Below are 17,703 nucleotides of genomic sequence, written 5' to 3' on the forward strand. Positions count from 1 at the left end.
CCTACACCACGTATCAACTACTTGCTAGTCTAGATTGCTGCAAGAAGAAAAGATGTACCCATGTGCTTATGGTACAGACAGAAGGCCCCTTGACTGTGAGTGTTTACCTGGCACTCTGTGTAACCCCTTAATCCTAATCCCATTGTATTTCTCAGATGTTTTCTGTCAAGGCAGCCAAATCACAAGCAAACTCTGACATTAACTATGCAGTACAAACAGCAACAGAGAACAATGGTTATTACTGGGAATTAAAAGAAAAACTAACGTGAGTGGAATATTCTGCAGAATCTCCTCTCTGCATTAACAGTGTAATACAGCTATTTAACACAAGGGCTTAGATCCAGAGTCTGTGAAGTTACTTTCCTAAACTGCAGTTCCTAGAATTTACTCAATAAATATTAAAAGTAACTTTTGTTGTTTAGTCGTTAAGTCGTGTCCGGCTTTTCGTGACCCCATGGACCAGAGCATGCCAGGCCCTCCTGTCTTCTGCTGCCTCTCGGAGTTTGGTCAAATTCATTTTGGTAGCTTTGATGACACTGTCCAACCATCTCGTCCTCCGTCGTCCCCTTCTCCTCCTGTCTTCACACTTTCCCAAGGTCAGGGTATTTCCCAGGGGAAAAGTAACTTAACCTATTTTAGACAAACAGTAGTGCTCTATGTACCTATCAAATTGGCAGGAGCTTTCTAGATAGAGGTTTGACGCAGTTTGCTCAAGGCGCTCCATTACTCTTAATTCTAATCCTACTGTGTTGCTATATGGCCAGTTATTGTTCTGGGAAACAAATGTCATTGCATATCTTCACTTCCCCTTCAACACACCAACGGCCATGTTGGCTGGAAAATTCTGAGAATTAACTCCTCCAAGATCTGCTCCAACCCTATTGCTCAGCATGACTAGCCTCTCCTTTTACTCATCTCAAGGATTAGCTTCAATTCGTCAGCCAGGAAACTGGCTACTGGGGCTTAATCAGAAGTTCCTCTATTGCTGTTCACACTGAAGAAAAGCAGAATTATCAGTACTCCACTTCTGTCTTGGCTCAGCAAGACAGTGGTCAGTCATCCTTCAGCCTTGTTCAACTAAAATAATCCACTGCTAACCACAGAGCTGCTGCAATTTCGGGGGCGGAAAGAGTCGACTGTCAGATTCCAACCCTGTTCAGGAAACAGCTACAGCTTTTTGTGCTGAGGGCCATTAACCTGTATGGATACTCCATCTAGAAAGATTCTGCTAATTCAATGTGTGCATGTAACATGGTCATTATCTCAAATACCAATAAGTTCTCCTTCATCTTACCACTGACTGGGTGTTGCACATGGTTGCAAAACATGTATTACAGTATAATGTATTCAACAGAAGCATTTCAGGAAAAAAGCTAGAAATATTTACCAATGTGCTGGGGAAACTGGGCATTGCATAGAAAGGTCTAGGCAAACAAAAGTTAATCAAGTTTGGTGCGAGGCAACATCAGCCCATGTTTTGGAAAAGGGGGTAAAAGTCTGCAACACAGACACCCACCCACCCCTATACACTGTGGTGGTCCCACCCCATCAATAATCTTCTATTTCTCTTTGCTCAAATTCATTTATACCCAGACATGGCAGTATAAAAGTAATTGATTCATACATACTTTTACCTTGTAAATTCCATAAAGCAGCACTGGCTTCCACTACACCCAGGATCAAGGTTCCTGACAGCTATGATGTCTCTCCCATCAGTAGCACTTTCTCCTACTAATGTCCAAGGAACGGAGACTGCTGTTCTTTAAGAGAATATCCCACACATAAAAGTACAAATGTTCCAGTCTTTCAAACTCCTAGATTAACTGCATGAAAGCATGCTCTTTGTACTGGGAAAGGGTCTACCTCAGCAACTGAAAATGTTACGCATACAGTACTGCTCTAGCATTATGTCTGAAACAAATCTCACAAGGTTTAAATGACAGATATATAAACGCAAGAGAATCAGTCTCCATAAACATCTTCCATCATAATCTACAAGTTAGACCCTTTCCCACCCTCATACTAATAGGGATGCAGTCATTTCTGGATGACAAGGGAAGGGTACCTGCTTTCATGCTTCGGTACTACTAGAGAACTTTATCAGAAAGCAGATTGCATAATGGGGCATCACTAAATACGGCCTCTTCGGTCACCTCCTCCACCCTCAAATTACAGAGTGGAAGGACATCGCATCTGCGTAGAATAGCAGTTTCCAAGCTTTTCAGCACCTTTTTGATTTGAGAAACTCTCACATCTCCCTAACTTTGCTGATTCAGCATTCCACCTCTTTTTAATAAAAAAATACAATTCACAGATTAAAAATAAACACAGAAACTTGATACAATATATTTTGAAATTAAAAATAAGCACTAAGTGTTTTTCTTAAGAAACTCTAACAATGGTATCTATCAAAGAAATTCATCTGAACTGATTAATACATTTACAACAATCTCAGTCTTGTGGTCTCTCCAGACTTTCTCATGCCCTCGATGTTTCAGTAACAGCAGTGTATGCTGGCGCCAAGGGACATTGCTTCAGGTTTTGGTACTCCATACGAATGATTTTGAAGCACTGATTTTCAGAGCCTGGAACCATTAGTGCTTGTAGCAACAGCAGTTCTACATTAACTAGTTCTCCAGCGGAAAAATGTTTCAACAAGTTTATGCAGAAGAAGAGTTACTTATGAATTTTCACAGGAAAGTCACTTGCTAGACAAGCCCCACAGCAGATAATCTTGTCCAGACAAACACTGTGGCTACTCTATGAGAAAGGGGAAGGTATATATAAGATATTTTTTGTAGTTCCATGCAAGACACTGACATTTTCATCTACAGAATACTAACATATAAGTCACAATAATTTTCGTTTTGCATTTTTCATTTTGCAAGACTAAAGAATGGGCCCTGATCAACAGGCAGGAACACAGGTAGAATGGCTTACCTGGAATCAGATCTTTATATGGCATTCTCTACACTAACTGGCACTGACTCTCCAAATTTTCATAAGAAAGCCTTTCCAACTCCAACATGATGGTACCTAGGACTCAATCTAGCATCTTCTGCGTGCAAAACACATGCCATATCAAGAAAGTACCCCTTCAACACTGTGGTCCAAGTTTAGAATGGACTGTCCGTGCCATATTAGGGAAACTGACCAACACAATTTTGTATTATGTCTAACAGAAACACACACATTTATTCAAAACTGGTTTCATTTCCTAATCTCGTTAAGTGATTCCCCTCACCCTGCAAATGTTTAGGCTAATTACTCAGCATTTGATTCCTGTAAATGATGGATGACATTATATTGCATTTCTCATCATTCACGTGAATAGCTCTGGCAAAGTATTTTTTTTTTTTTTTAAAAATTAGATTTAACATCAACAGCACAAACGGGATGCCAGGAAATATTTTAAAGCAATTGTTAGACACATCCACATCTCAGCAGTTGAAGTTTAGCAAATCAGTATTTTAATATTGGCTTAACATCACATATACAACAACTGAAAACAGACTTCTAGACCAAATATTTATTTCTTCAGCCGCCGTGAATTTGCTTTCTAGTCTTGTATAGGTTCAGTCTCTCCCCCCTTTCTCTGTCTGTCACAATAGCAACCCACCTTGCTGGATCATATGTTGAAACACAAGGACTGTACAACACTCTGTATATTACATAAAAATTTAAATTGCATTCCCATTTGATGTGTACTGAAACTCTTGTGAATCTGGAGCTCCACAGCTAGTTTGCTCTTACGTCAAGATAATACTAAACATTTCATTATGACCCACAGATATTTATAAATTTTCTGTTCAATGAAATTTCTTTGTAAACACAGTTCAAATTCATAAGGGAAAAATACACCTGGTGTTGATCAACACTATATTAGCAATCCTGAGCTTCTCTCTCTCACACACACACACACTCACTCACACACATACACACCTCTGCTTATTTTCTAGTTGCTGGCAAGCCATTGCACAATGAAGTAACCATGTACAGTAAACTAAAATAAAAAGACTTAAAGAGGAATTAGATTACCAAGTCTAAGAAAATATTCCTTTAATCCTCTATGTGAGAACAAAAAAAATGGAAGTCACTAGGCCTCATTATTTATGCTGCATTCACTGTTATTTACTATAATCTCAACTTCAGAGGCTTTGAGGAACAAACCAGGGTAGATTTGATTTAAATCAAATTGATTTAAATAATGATTTGAATGTTTAAAACTTGGATTTTTTGACGATTTCAATAAAAATCCCATTTTTAAAGTTTAAATCATGATTTAATTCAACCTGATTTTTAAAAAAATCATTTATTTTTACCCACTTTGAAACAAACGATGAAATCATGAATTTGATACAACTCAACAAAGGAAGCGAAAAGTCACACAAAACACATGTCCCAAAGCAGATTCTCTTAAATTTTCTTCAGGTAAAGTATAGCTCTTTTCCTGAAACATATCATACCTGATTCTTGACAAGAGGTATAACAGAGCCTATGAACAGAACCCATCTGAACGTCTTGCAAACTTTCTTTTCTTTCCACACCAGGTTATAATCCTGTCCCATACACAGCTACTCAGAAAGAAGTCCCACTGAGTTTCAGGAGGCTTATTACAAGCACTGGACAAAGGACTGCAGGTTAAAAGCCATGATAAGCAAATTCCATCCAAGACAAAAACAAAAGAAAGCAGCTATACCACAAGAGAGTTCGCTGAAGAAAGTTACTCTGTGGCTTGTTTCACACAAAGTGCTAAGCCATATTTTAATGGTAGGTATCTGAGCTTTGGGATCATAAACTCCTTCTTTGCTCCGCCATCATTGTTGTGAGGTTCAGGAAATTTCCTTTTTGTTTCCAAGTAACGACATTTCTTGCTGTTTGTGGATCATAAACTGTGGCAAGATGTAATCGTGGTTTAGGGAAACACTGATCTGCTCAAGTGTGGATGTAAAAAATACGGTAAGCATCATTGGTTGGAACACAGAATAGGAACACCCAATCTTGTAGACACATAGGAGGAGAAGGGTGGTGTACGGGCCCAAGACTCCAGCACTTAACACTTACATGCATGTAGCCTACTGTCATCGGATGCTGTCAAGTAATCTTGACCCCTATACAGTACTTTAGTTATCTTATTAGACAGTTCAGTGAGCTAAAACACAGGAATCTGATTACCCTCTGTGGTGCCCAAAAGAACAACCAGCCTGTTTAGACAGGCAAGCTATACAATTCCCGAACATGCCAGAAGAGAGCACTGGTAATCACTAAATCAGGGGCGGGCAATTAATTTCTATAGGGGGGCCACATGAAAAATCTGAACTGTGTTTGGGGGCCGAACCAACTTTACTTAAAAATAAAATGAAACAGTGATGTTATGGTTGTTTTTATTTTAAACTTGTTAACATTCACAAATACTAAAGAGGTTTTTTTGCAGTATGTTAAAGATAAGCCACTGGTCAAGCTATAAATGGTTTTGATGTTCAGAACTGTCCGCGAGCCAGACAGGAGCGGCTCAGGGGCCGTATGTGACCCTCGGGCCGCACTTTGCCCAGGTCTGCACCAAGTGGTTTATACCTAAAAACTCTGAGAAGGGTCACTGTAAGTCAAAATCAACTTAATATAGTTGTTAATTAGCGACCTCCAAAATATCTTATCCTTCATAATCCTGGTTGCAAACTCCAGGTTTTATCTTTCTTTTTTTAAATCCTTGTTTTATCAATCCAGCTCATTTTAGGTCTTCTTTTTCCTGCTGCCTTCAACTTTTCTCAAGAATTCCTATAACTGAACTAAAGATTACTTCCTCAATAATAATTTCATTATGGAGGCATCCTGTATAGTCAATTACTTGTATGCATATAACCCCTAAGATATTTAAAAGTGAGAGACAAACATGAAACAAAAATTATAAGAACTCTTAATTCGAAGTGTATTAAGGAAAAAAAAACCCTTAAACCCTTTTTTTAAAATATAGAAAATTAAACTGGAGTACTTAAATATCTCAGTTCAACATTTACCAAGTTGCAAAACAGATCATTGATAGTAATGGATTTTTCTGCATCCTTTAAGTGTAGGCAGCAGAAATCTATTTTCTATCTTATAGTGCACCTGTTGTAAATATCCCACTGCTAAATCCCTCTGCATCTTAATTACAGCCACAGATGCTGGACAACTGTTTTAAAGTAGAAGACTGATGCTCAGTAAAACTGAAGGGTTTATAGTCATGTGTCAGCATTCTGTGTGCTAAAGGGGAAAAAATAAAAACCAAAATTCTATGCTGAAACCTGCCTGATCAGAAGGACCTTTAGAGTTTAAGGATCATGGCTGGAATAGGCTGCAGAATACTTTTCAATTCTTGTTTTGCTTATATCAGTGTGGATCTGATTTAAATCACGATTTCAAAATTTTTAAAAATGGATTTATTATTTTTTTTAAAAAAAATCAAATTGATTTTTTTAATCCATCTGGCTTTAAACGTCACCTTTCTCCCTGAATTGGGACCCAGGATGGCCTAACAGACAGATATAGTGTTCTAATGGTTTACATGATTTACATCATTTTAAAAAAAGTTTAAACTACTTTAATTGCTTTATATAAGGCAGGATATAATTATGAATAAATGTATTAGATGTTGCAAGTATTGAAAGTGACAATTAATTATTAATGCTGGCCAGTCACCCAACTGCAGCCGGTAAAACAAACATTCTGGCACTAAGCAAGACAGTTAACACATGCCGTGTGATAAGAATTTGTTCAAAACCTCTCTGTTAACATAGACTGGAACTGGAAGTGAGTCTCTCTGACTCTCTTCTTTCTTCACATGGCCCACTTTGAGGTCTGTGACAAAATGCCCCGTGAGGCTGAAATGTTCTGCCATATTTTTTACTACTGTTGTTTCTGAGGTTAGACTGGCATCCATTTATCTTTTTGTGCAGAGACAGGCATGTTCCACCTCCATAGTATGCAGAAGAGCATTTTCGGGCAAAAAGCTGTAGGCAGTGGAACCTCATCATTCCACAAAAAATAGCTAGAAGCTCAAAGGTGCAACTGAGTCCCCTCCTTTATTAAAAGCAAAGACTGGATGTGAACTATAATAAATAGAAATACACTACTAAACTCCCATGTTCCTCTCTCAAGGTCAACACCGATGTTAACTCTGGCACAGGAAGTGCTATAATGCTGCTTATCATACTGTACCAAAATCAGACGCAATGTCAGTGTGCATCAGTTCTGATCTCTTATACAGCATTTCCTTAATACAAGTCTCTAGCAGCTTAAAGCCCGATACTTCAACACCTTGTAATAATAACTACAAACAGGAATTTACTTGATTATCTGATTTAAATACAGTCTAAAACAGGGGCATCAAGGATGAGCATTGCACCTATCTGGTTAAAGAATTTGTATCAAAACTTGATTTAGAATATTTAACAGAAAACAATGCAAACAAAACACACCTGTTCTAAACTGTCCACTCTGTTGTTAAAACCATCCCAGTTGGAACCCAGGTCACTAATGTATTATTAAGTAATTCAGGAAGAGTTTCTGACATCCAAAAAAGAACTGGCTGAATTACAGGACTTATTACACTTCTCCACATTTTATAATATTTAGGAACAAATTTGCATATGGCATTTCAGCCTGGAGGGGATGAGTCACCCTGGCTTTCAACAAAAAATGATGAATTCATTTCAAAAATAAGAATTAAAATTAACATGCTGGAAAATTTAAAGGGAGATTAGAGGGTTGCTTTCAAAAGGAATGGGTCCCAAACCTCCCTGCCCTTTACTTGATTCTCACTACGATTTTGCAACGCAAGTTTCCAAATAACACATTCCATAAAATGCAGGCTTCCTATTGAAAAATATATCCATTGCAGTACTTAGCACTCAAGGCCAATAGAAAATTGTAACCAAGAGAAACAAAATTACAGTACTACAATCTGTAGGCCTTTAATCTTCTGCAGAACCTAAGCTTATTTTCAAAAAGACCAGTTCCTACCATTATACTGTAGATCTTTCTGAGCTTTTACAATTCATGCAAGAAAGTCAAAGCTATATCCATAGAATGAGGCACAATACCCTTTTCATGATGTATTCTATCCTAAACATTTTAAAAGTTTGGTATATTTGAACACTTAGAATCCAGAACAAAGCAGAGAATTTATTAGAATGTTAAATCTTATTATCTCTGTCACCACCTTTTACATTTTCAAAAAAGGCTTTGTGATTCTACCACACAGCTGTATCAATAAAATGACCAGTGCATTTTAAAAAAACACACACACACTACACAACTGTTTGTTTTGTTATATCGAAGTCATTAGATCTAGGAACTTATTGTTACTCATCTGCCCAGGATTTCAAGTCTACAGGGTGTAAACACTGGTGTACACAGGTTGTACAAAGCTCATGAGTTTCCAGTCTTTACACATCAAACCGTGTATTTGCTTTCCTTAAGAATACCAGCGATACATAATTGCTACTATGGCTTGGAATTTTCTTCACATAACCTTCTGCTTCCTTAAAAAAAAACTTGGCCAAAAACCTATTTTCCATATCTTCTAGCTATTGCTCAATATCTTTTCTACTGTGAATGCATTCTTTTCATTTCTGTTGATACACCGGATATATTTATGAACTGATTGTATTATTTGTACACCACTCAGGTGATTATTAGGAAGGACATTAATATCTTTATTTGCAACAGCATCACATACCAGATATCCCACTAAATTTAATGACTACTTCAATGGCCAGGAGGTTTTTTTTTAATGGATAGAGTAATCCTAGTGTATTTACTTACAAGTAAATCTCAGTGTTTTCAATGGGCTCACTTCCTATAACGGTATAAACACTGCAGTCTCACTCACTGTTGTTATTATTGCTTAAACTACAGGGCCCTTCAGTCATGTCTCAGCCATAAGCAGAACAGTGGCTAAATTGCAGTACTGCAGCCTAAACTCCGCTCACAACGCAGGTTCAGTCCCAGGGAGCCAGTTCGCGATTCACTCAGACTTTCATCCTTGTGAGGTCAGTAAATTGAGTACCTAGCTTGCTTGGAATAACCTGCATAATTAAATGACAAGCCGGCCAGAGATTGGTTGTTGTGGGTTTTTTCAGGCTGTTTGGCCGCGTTCTGGAGTTTGTTCTTCCTAATCTCTCACCAGTCTCTGGGGCCGGCATCTTCAGAGGACAGGAAGAACTCAACTATCATCAGATCCCGGCTGTGAAGCCTCTGAGAACACACCTAGAGATTGTTTTAAGTGCTATGGGGTGGTATATAAGTGCCACACCTTTGCTTTTTTTTAAAGAGGCAGAGCAGCAACTGGGGAGTTAAGCACTCCCTCTTGTCTGAACTGGAAGATTGTCAACAATCTTCCAGTTCCTTTTTCTATCCAACGCATGTGGCCGCTTTGCAACTAGATCTATTTCCCTCAACCCTAAGGCTGCTACATGTGTAGAATCAGAGGCTCTTCTTATTTTTTACGTTTCTGAAGCTGCTTACTTATTTTTTTTAAAGCCAGGGAGGTTAATTGTCTTAATGTGATCAATGCCATAGCTACTTGGTCCACAAGCCCGGTGAGCGCCTGAAGAAAAATGAAGCAGCAGAATGCACTGAGCTACTTCGGACTACAACAGGGGGCTATCTGTTTTGATTACAGCCAAGCAAACACTGCTGCAACTTAAAATGTTCACCCAGAGATAGGACTGTCCATCACATTTCTGCAAACATGAGACCAGATTTCAATTTTGGTGACCAATCATTTGATTTGCTGATTGCAAGAGTGCTTTGCTTCCTGAAGGACTGTCCTCTCGTTTACTTGGATTTGTCACTGCTAGATAAAACTGAGGCACAGAGACGGAAAAATAAACCTCAGAGCAACCCTCACATCCATTAGAGGAACAACCCTCTTCCTCCTTGGCTAGTCTAGGAATATTCAAATTAAGGGTATCCACCACTGAAGTCCATTCTACCAACTAATTCCAAGGCATGAGTAGACCAGACCCAACATGATGAAACAATCCTTCTAAAAAGAATCTCCAAACATTAAAAGAGTTACCAAGGAGGAAAATTCTAACCTCATTTCCCTATCGACTAGTTCTCTAAGCACACAATCGCACCAGCCACTCCTTCCCTGCCAAATGGGTGACATTTCACCACGAGGGGCCTTATCTACCCTCTGAGGCAATACACTTGAGAGACACAGGTTCCCTACGTTATCAGCCGCTTCCGAGAAATAGACCTAGATGACTGGACATACACGCGGCAAGCTCTTTGAGCATTTTCTGAGACACTGGTACAGGCCAAAAAAACAGACTGGATTCCTTGCCTCCGTCCTGGGCATCCTTCCCAAACTCTCATGCCCTGAAGAATTTGTGGCATACCATCTGGCACCCAAATGCCAAAGCACTTCCACTGAGAACTCTGTGTCATATTCATTCCTGTCACTGTGTAATAGGAACACAGAATTTTTTTATTCCTTTCAGAAAAGAACGCTCTTCCTTCCCTTCCTTTGTTTTTAAATTGTTTCACAAAACGCTCGGTTTTCACAGAATGATTAGTATTATCAGCTCAATCTGCTTCCCCAAACTAGAACAGGGAATGAACCTTGTTATGTGGCATCGTGTTGCCTCCGACTTGCAGTGGTTGTAAGAATTAATGACCTCCAAAAGAGCCCAACGCAACTTTCGCAAATTAAACACCATCATGGCTTCCTTTACTGAGTAGGTATCTCGCTTTACCTATTGCCTTCCACTTCTCCTAGCATTACAATACAGTGGGGTCTCTACTTAAGAACGTCCCTACTTAAGAACAATTCCACTTAAGAACAGCTCCATTTGCTAAATTTTGCTTCTACTTGAGAACAAAAATCCAAGAGAAGAACAGGAAAAAAACCTTTCCTGCTCTCTTTTTAACCTTAGGTCATCTTAGGTTAAAAAAAAGTTCTCCCCCTAGTGGTAGAGTACGTATTAACCAGCTTCGCATTAGTTCCTATGGGAACGAATGCTTCAATGTACGAACGCACCTCTACATAACAAAAAAACAGCCAGAACAGATTAATTGGTTTTCAGTCCATTGCTTCAAAATTAGCTTCGTCAGAAGTGCTTTTAACACTGTTCCCTGATCTAAGGGAAAAAAAGAAAAAATATCCCCCTCTAGTGGTAGAAGGCGGAATAGCAGCTTCTCATTAGTTTCTATGGACCGAAAAAAGCAGATACAGATTAAATGGTTTTCAATGCATTTCTATGGGAAATGCAGATTCTACATAAGAACTTTTCCACTTGAGAACCACCTTCCAATACGGATTAAGTTCTTAAGTAGAGACCCCACTGTAATGCTATCTCATACTATATACGATGTATGAAAAATTCAGTTTAGTTGTTTTACCTTCTTCTATTCAAAGTTCTGTGAGTCAGGCTAGATGTGATCTAGAACTCACTCACTTGTATTTCTGGTGGCCCACGGCATCCACAAAGCACTGCATTCTGAGCAAATCAACTTTCACAGAATAAATCCACCAAAAGCTATTCAAAATCAAATGGCTTCAAAGATTACAAGTTAAGAAGATATTGCACATAAAACTAATGTGACGTCACATCATTTCTACCAAACACTTACTCCAGACTGGAGCTGGATTTCACCTACTGATTAGCCCCCCCAAAATGCCTTGAGAACTAAATCTTCTCATCCGTTCTGTTGCTATGGGCTCTGCAGTAACACTTGTGGCAGATATTTAATGGGGCAGATCCTTTTCAGTGACATCACCAACCTTATGAAACAACATCCCAAGGAATCCTTCCAAGAGCAATTTAAGTTCACCTTGTCACCAAGTTAAAATTTGATTTTCTGGGAGGCTGTAAATCTATGATGTAATTTTCTTTTTTTAAAAAAAAATTGAAAGTTTTCTATACTCTAAACAGTTTATTAGACTTATATCTAGTAAATTATCCTATGATAACTTTTCATGCTATAAGAATCTATTAGATATTTTTCCTGAATTAACAAAAAAACTTGAATGAAAATGTGTCTAGAAAAACAATTTGATAAAATTAATTCAACAACATATGCTTCTTTTATTTGATTTTCTCTGGTACTGCAGCCCCCCTTCCCTATTACAGGCCTTTGCTGAGGGCCTCTAACCCTTAAGTGAATTCTTTTTAAGAGCCCCAAGATCCTGGGAATTCCCATTTTATTAGATTACCCTTATCCTAATGCTGCATTGGATACCATATTTATTTATTTCCTGTAACTCTCTTTTACTGCTGGCTCAGCTGGCAGCTTCTGGAAAATAAGAATCACCACAATGAGATGAAAACCAGAAGGTAAATATCCACCCGACCCCCACAACGTTCTTGCAAAGTATGCATATGTACATCCATGTATTGCAAACTCCGTCGCCTTGGGTCCTTTTAAGGAGGAAGGCGGGGTAAAAAAGTATTAGGTAGGCAGGCAGGCAGAACTGTAATACCTGTACTGGGGTTTTTGAGTGGTAAGGGTAATCTTGGGGCTGAATATTTAGTGCCTTGCTCGTAGGTATTCACAACTACTGACGTTCAGTGCTGGAGCAGAACAGGTATGTTGCATATATACTCAAACCTGTCACCAATGACACCCTAGGTTAAATTCAAAGTTCCATTCAAGGTTCTGTGAAAAGGTGATGCTTGAACTCCATGACAAACCAAGCAACAAATACACTACTCTTAGACTCTGGAAACTAGTGATAAGACTGTAGCTGTTTTCAATGGAAACACAAAAGAAAAATCACAAGAAAAAATTATGGCATTTCACATAGAAGCCTTCAGGGGATATCCACTGAAGGCATCATTTCCACTAGTGGAATCGAGAGGGGAAAGTTTCCCCTTCCCCACCATAGGTACCTATGCTCTGGAGCAGTGGTCCCCAACCTTGGGCCTCCAGATGTTCTTGGACCACAACTCCCAGAAGCCTTTACCACCACCTCTGCTGGCCAGGATTTCTGGGAGTTGAAGTCCAAGAACATCTGGAGGCCCAAGGTTGGGGACCACTGCTCTGGAGGACAGGGAAAGTCTATACAGCCAGTTTTCAGATGGCATAAACGGCTGCAGAGAAAGAAAACTGTATTATGCTGGCATTGTCCTGGATCTAGGGCACAGTGTAGAATTACAAATCTTCCTCATCGCCCTAAAGATAAAGCAGTTTTTAATTAAAGCAGGGATGGACAATGGGAAACAATCCAGATGTTATTGGACTGCAATTTCCATCATTTTCCTCCAAAGGTTATGCTGCCTAAGGCTGAGGGTAGTTGCCAGCCCCTGAATCTCTGGAGGACCACACATTTCCCAAGATTAAAGTTTCTTGCCTAGGAAGACAAGGGGCGGTTGGCTGAAGGCATATTCCTTTATTCCATTCTTTCGAAAATGGTGACAACACCATTCTCATGGAACACTTGAGTATCATATAATTCACAACAGAAAAGGAGCTTTCTATATTAATAAGACTATAATGCCAACAGCAAGTTAGATTCTGTACCAAAAAAGAGAGCCAACAGTTAATGAAACAATGCCTGCCAAAGAGGATTTACAGATAGACAAAATCATGTTCAAACAGCAGCCTCTATCAAAGCTGCTTTCATGCTTTCCTACTAAACCAGAAGTGGAGAGAAAGAAACACCAATGGGTCACTGTGCAAAAGCAGTTGACTTAACTATCAGTGCCACTGCTTCCTAGTCTACTCTTTGGACTAACAGGGACCATGGCCCTGTCTGTAAAAGTAGCTCACTGAACACTTAAAAACTGCCCATCTAGACGGGCAGCACAGTGACTAGGAGAGAGGCTCATACCTCAGTAAGAATTAGTGAAGTCTTTTGTAGAGAAGCTGAAGCTATGGAGACCTTAGCAAGGAGATGCAACTGTAGATGAAAAGGCTGCAAGCAGCAGCAGCAGCAGTTTTTCTGGAACAATTGATTGGGTAAGGTATCTGAAGTGGGGCAACCCACAGATGGTAGCTTTGAAAACAAACATCAGTACAAGTACATTCTGCTTCCACCTCTATCAAATGTAGCTATTTCTGGCTAAATCCAATTGCTAGTCCTAATCTAGACCCACTGAATCAACAGGACTTGCATGAGTTCTGATTTAGTAAGTCCCATTCATTCAGCGGGTCTACTGGAGTTGGGATTAACAAACTGGATTTAGCTTTTCAAAATTTCTGTGATATTTGGTTTATCCCAACAAATGTACAATTCTGGACAAGTTGTGGGATGGGAAGAGGAGAGGAGTGTTTAGGTGATAATGCAAAGCAGCTCTGCTCTATGGTGTACGTCATATTTGACAGCTCTACATTGCCTGGTAGTGTAGTTTACAAGTACCATTTTTTCGCACTATAAGACGCACTTTCCCCCAACAAAACAGGGGGGTGGAAAGTCTGTGCGTCTTATGGAGCGAAGAAAACAGATTATTTTTTCCTGTTTTCTTCTCCTAAAAATTTGGTGTGTTTTATGGAGAGGTGCATCTTATGGAGCGAAAAATACGGTAAATATGTAAGTAAATAAGTCAGTAAATACATAAACATTATTTTCAGCATCATGCCCACTAGAGAAAGAAAATGCCCAGACACTTCTACATGGCCAAAGGGATACCTACATCTTTTATTGACCTCACATGAACTTGAGGTTGAAATTGTGGAAAATACACATTTTGAAAGATTTATACGATCTACAGTACTTCCCTAAAACATCTACTGTGCTTCTGTTTGCAAAATGTTCACAAATACTATATAGTGCCAGCACATTAGGAAGCGATATTATGCAAAGCACATGCTAACGCACAAGAACAGCCTCCTTGACTTTTTTTAAACTTTCGGTGAGGTAATTCACCATCCATACACTATTATTCAGTACAGCTGTGTTGAGAGGACAAAATTAAATTGAAGTGAGAGCAACAGTTATGCTGGTGTAATATACTTTTCAAGATCACTTTCTAAGCATTGTACATTTACCAGCTAGCATTTCAAGGAGAGAGTGAGATAAATGTTAACAGAACCTATTACCCTCTCTTTGAATAATGCAACCTGCACTCTGGAACATTAAAAAAAACCCACAAGAACAGATCCTGTAACACACAAGAGTCCCAAATCTCTATTTTACTTATTGCATAATCCCATTTGCAGTTACTTGTACCAAATCCCATTGAACATGAAGAGCTTAACACCATGTTAGTCTGCAGAGAGCTACAGGCATGATTTCAGATGTGATGGTCCAAGCATTATTCCATTCAATTTCTGTCAAAGATCTTTTTCCAATCACATACCACAAAAAAAAAAAAAAAAAAAAAAGGAACTGATTTCACAACTTTTCCGCCTTCCAAAATCCTTATGGCAAGGGATATATTCATTCACTTCCCCTACAGAAAGAACAGTCATATATTGATTTAGCTTGGCAGGATATGAACTAAAACACCGTCAATATCCATTAAAATAGATCTGCTAAACTCTGCACCAAAAAGAGATACCCATTAGAGGACTGAAGGCTACACCACCCCCGCCCTTCATGTTGTCTATTCAACAAAAACCCAGACAGCAAAATTAGTACAAGCCGGAATATTAATATTTTAAAAGACTTCTCCTAATAACACCAGTTAGTGTGTCAGACTAGATATATGTGTGAACTGCACTACTCTTGTATTTTATCTAGCATGTGCACATGCAAATTACCTTGGTAAAGGGCACCGTTTCTGACAGATGCTCTAGCAAAAAAAACCACCTGATTTCAAAAACATACCACAAAATATGTTTTCCCAAAATACAAACATTGTTCAGGTGCCACAATACCCATGTGGCTTCTAAACCTTTTAGAAAAATAGAATAGGGGTCCACATTAAGATTCAAAGGTGAAACAAAATACATTTGAAGAACTGAGAATTCAGAAGTTAACAAGCAGTAATCCAAAGAAGAATCTTTGCAGTTGGAGAAAAATGAAGGATCAGACATACAAAAGGGCATTTGCTCCTAAACCCTAGAGTATCACACTCTTCTTCAGGAAAAAAAAGGGAGAGATTATTAAGATTACCTCTTCCTGAGGCAAAATGAGATGGCTATATTGATCACTAATATATGTGCTCCAGGGGAAACAAGGAGAAATTAATTAGGGAAGCAGTCACTGATAAGTTATCTCAACCATGCTTACTAGATACATGCTTACAAGAAACCATTGTTCCAGGACCCTTTTCGATGGGTTGGGAGCAGGCTTGGGGGGGGGGGGGCGGCAGAATTTCTCAGAGGAGTTGCAAAAAATAAAAATAAAAAAAATCCACAACAGACTTCCCTCTCTTACACTCCTGACACAGGAAAACAGTAAGAATAACAATTTGCTCATTATTCGAGCAAATCCACTACAGTATAAGTTTAAGAATTGAAGCACAGCGACTATAGGTTTAAGGATGTACATGAGGTCTCATGTCCTTAAGATACCCTTCCCCGTTAGAAGAAATCATATATATATATATATATGAATTCTTCTATATATTTCTTCTATATATATGATTTCTTCTAACGGGGAAGGGTATCTTAAGGGCATGGGATATATATATCCAGCCAGCATACAATTCAATTCCATACTATCTCCTATGCCAAAGCAGGCACCCTCCTGGCCTGTGGGGAGGTTCCGGACACCTTTGCTGGGCTCCAAGAGGCCCGGCGCTTTTACTTCCCTCCAAATGTGGAGTTGCACAACGCGGAGACATGTCAGGGAGGGAAGGCGCCGGGGTGCCCTCATGCCCAGCCCGATTAAAACACGGGGCATGGCAAGGAGAGGAAAGGAGAAGCAGCAAGCAAGCAAGGAAGGAAGGAAGAGCAAAGCTTTTTCCGAGGAGCCCCCTGAAGGCAAAGAGAGCGAGCCTCGAAGGCAGGCAGGCGGGCAGGCGGGAGGGAAGGAGGGCGGGCAGAAGGAAGGGGTCGCCTCCCAAGCGGGGACAATAGGAGGGCGACAAGGAGGAAGGGAAAGGAAGGGAAGGGAAGAGAAGAAGCAGGAGAAAGGCGCTCGCCGGCTGGCCCGCACTTAGGCACCGCGCGCGCCTTCGCCAGGCCCCGGCGCTTGCTGGCCGGCTGCAGGTCGTGCTCGGCTCGCCTTACCTGGTAGATGGCGGCCCAGCTGTCGGCCTGGTCGAGCCGGTGGAACTCTTTTTCTATCTCCATGCTGAAGCGGGGCCTGGGCTGGCCGGCCCCCTGCGGCGGCGGCGGCGGCGGCGGCGGCTGTTCCCGCGGCTGCTGGGCTGGGGCGGCTCCCGGCTGCTCCTGCTCCGGCCGCTCTCCGGAGGGCTGCCGGGGCCGCGGCTCGGGTTGCCTGCTCTGCATGGAGAGCGCCGCCCCCTTTCCCCTCTCTCCTTCCCTCCCTCCCTTCCTTCCTTCTTCGCCGGTCCCTTTCCTCCCTTCGCCTCTCCAGCCGACGGGAACTACGCACCCCGGCCCGGCCCACCAGCCTTCCGGAGCGGAGGGAAGCCCAGCCTCCGAAAGGGAAAGGCGGAGGAGGAGGAGGAGGAGGAGGCGGTCTATGGGCAGGGCTTGAACGGAGCTCTCCGGAACTAAACCGGGTTCAGTTCCTACGCTCCGGAGCCGCGGCTGCCGGAGGGAAGACAGCCTAAATGTGAGGATCACGAGAGCGCCTCTGGTCATGTGCAAAGTGTCCCTTTTTTCCCCCGGCCTTCTCCGTCAGAGCAAAATAGTTCCCCT

At 40.5% G+C, this 17,703-nt stretch overlaps 1 protein-coding gene across 2 annotated transcripts in view; it reads right to left on the minus strand.

The window, feature by feature from the left end:
- The window catches only part of PTPN1 (protein tyrosine phosphatase non-receptor type 1), a 78,814-nt gene extending 61,372 nt beyond the window's left edge, over positions 1–17,442 (minus strand). The window contains exon 1 of one of the 2 annotated variants that reach the window (XM_072996855.2): positions 17,107–17,442. In XM_072996855.2, coding sequence (XP_072852956.2) covers positions 17,107–17,328 — 222 coding nt within the window. In that variant the 5' untranslated portion in view covers positions 17,329–17,442. The remainder of the gene's footprint in view (positions 1–17,106) is intronic. The other variant, XM_020779500.3, reaches the window with a different exon arrangement.
- Between the last annotated feature and the right edge of the window lie 261 nt (positions 17,443–17,703).

This window comes from Pogona vitticeps, chromosome 4 (genome assembly GCF_051106095.1).
Source record: "Pogona vitticeps strain Pit_001003342236 chromosome 4, PviZW2.1, whole genome shotgun sequence".
In the NCBI taxonomy this organism is placed as follows: Eukaryota; Metazoa; Chordata; class Lepidosauria; order Squamata; family Agamidae; genus Pogona; species Pogona vitticeps.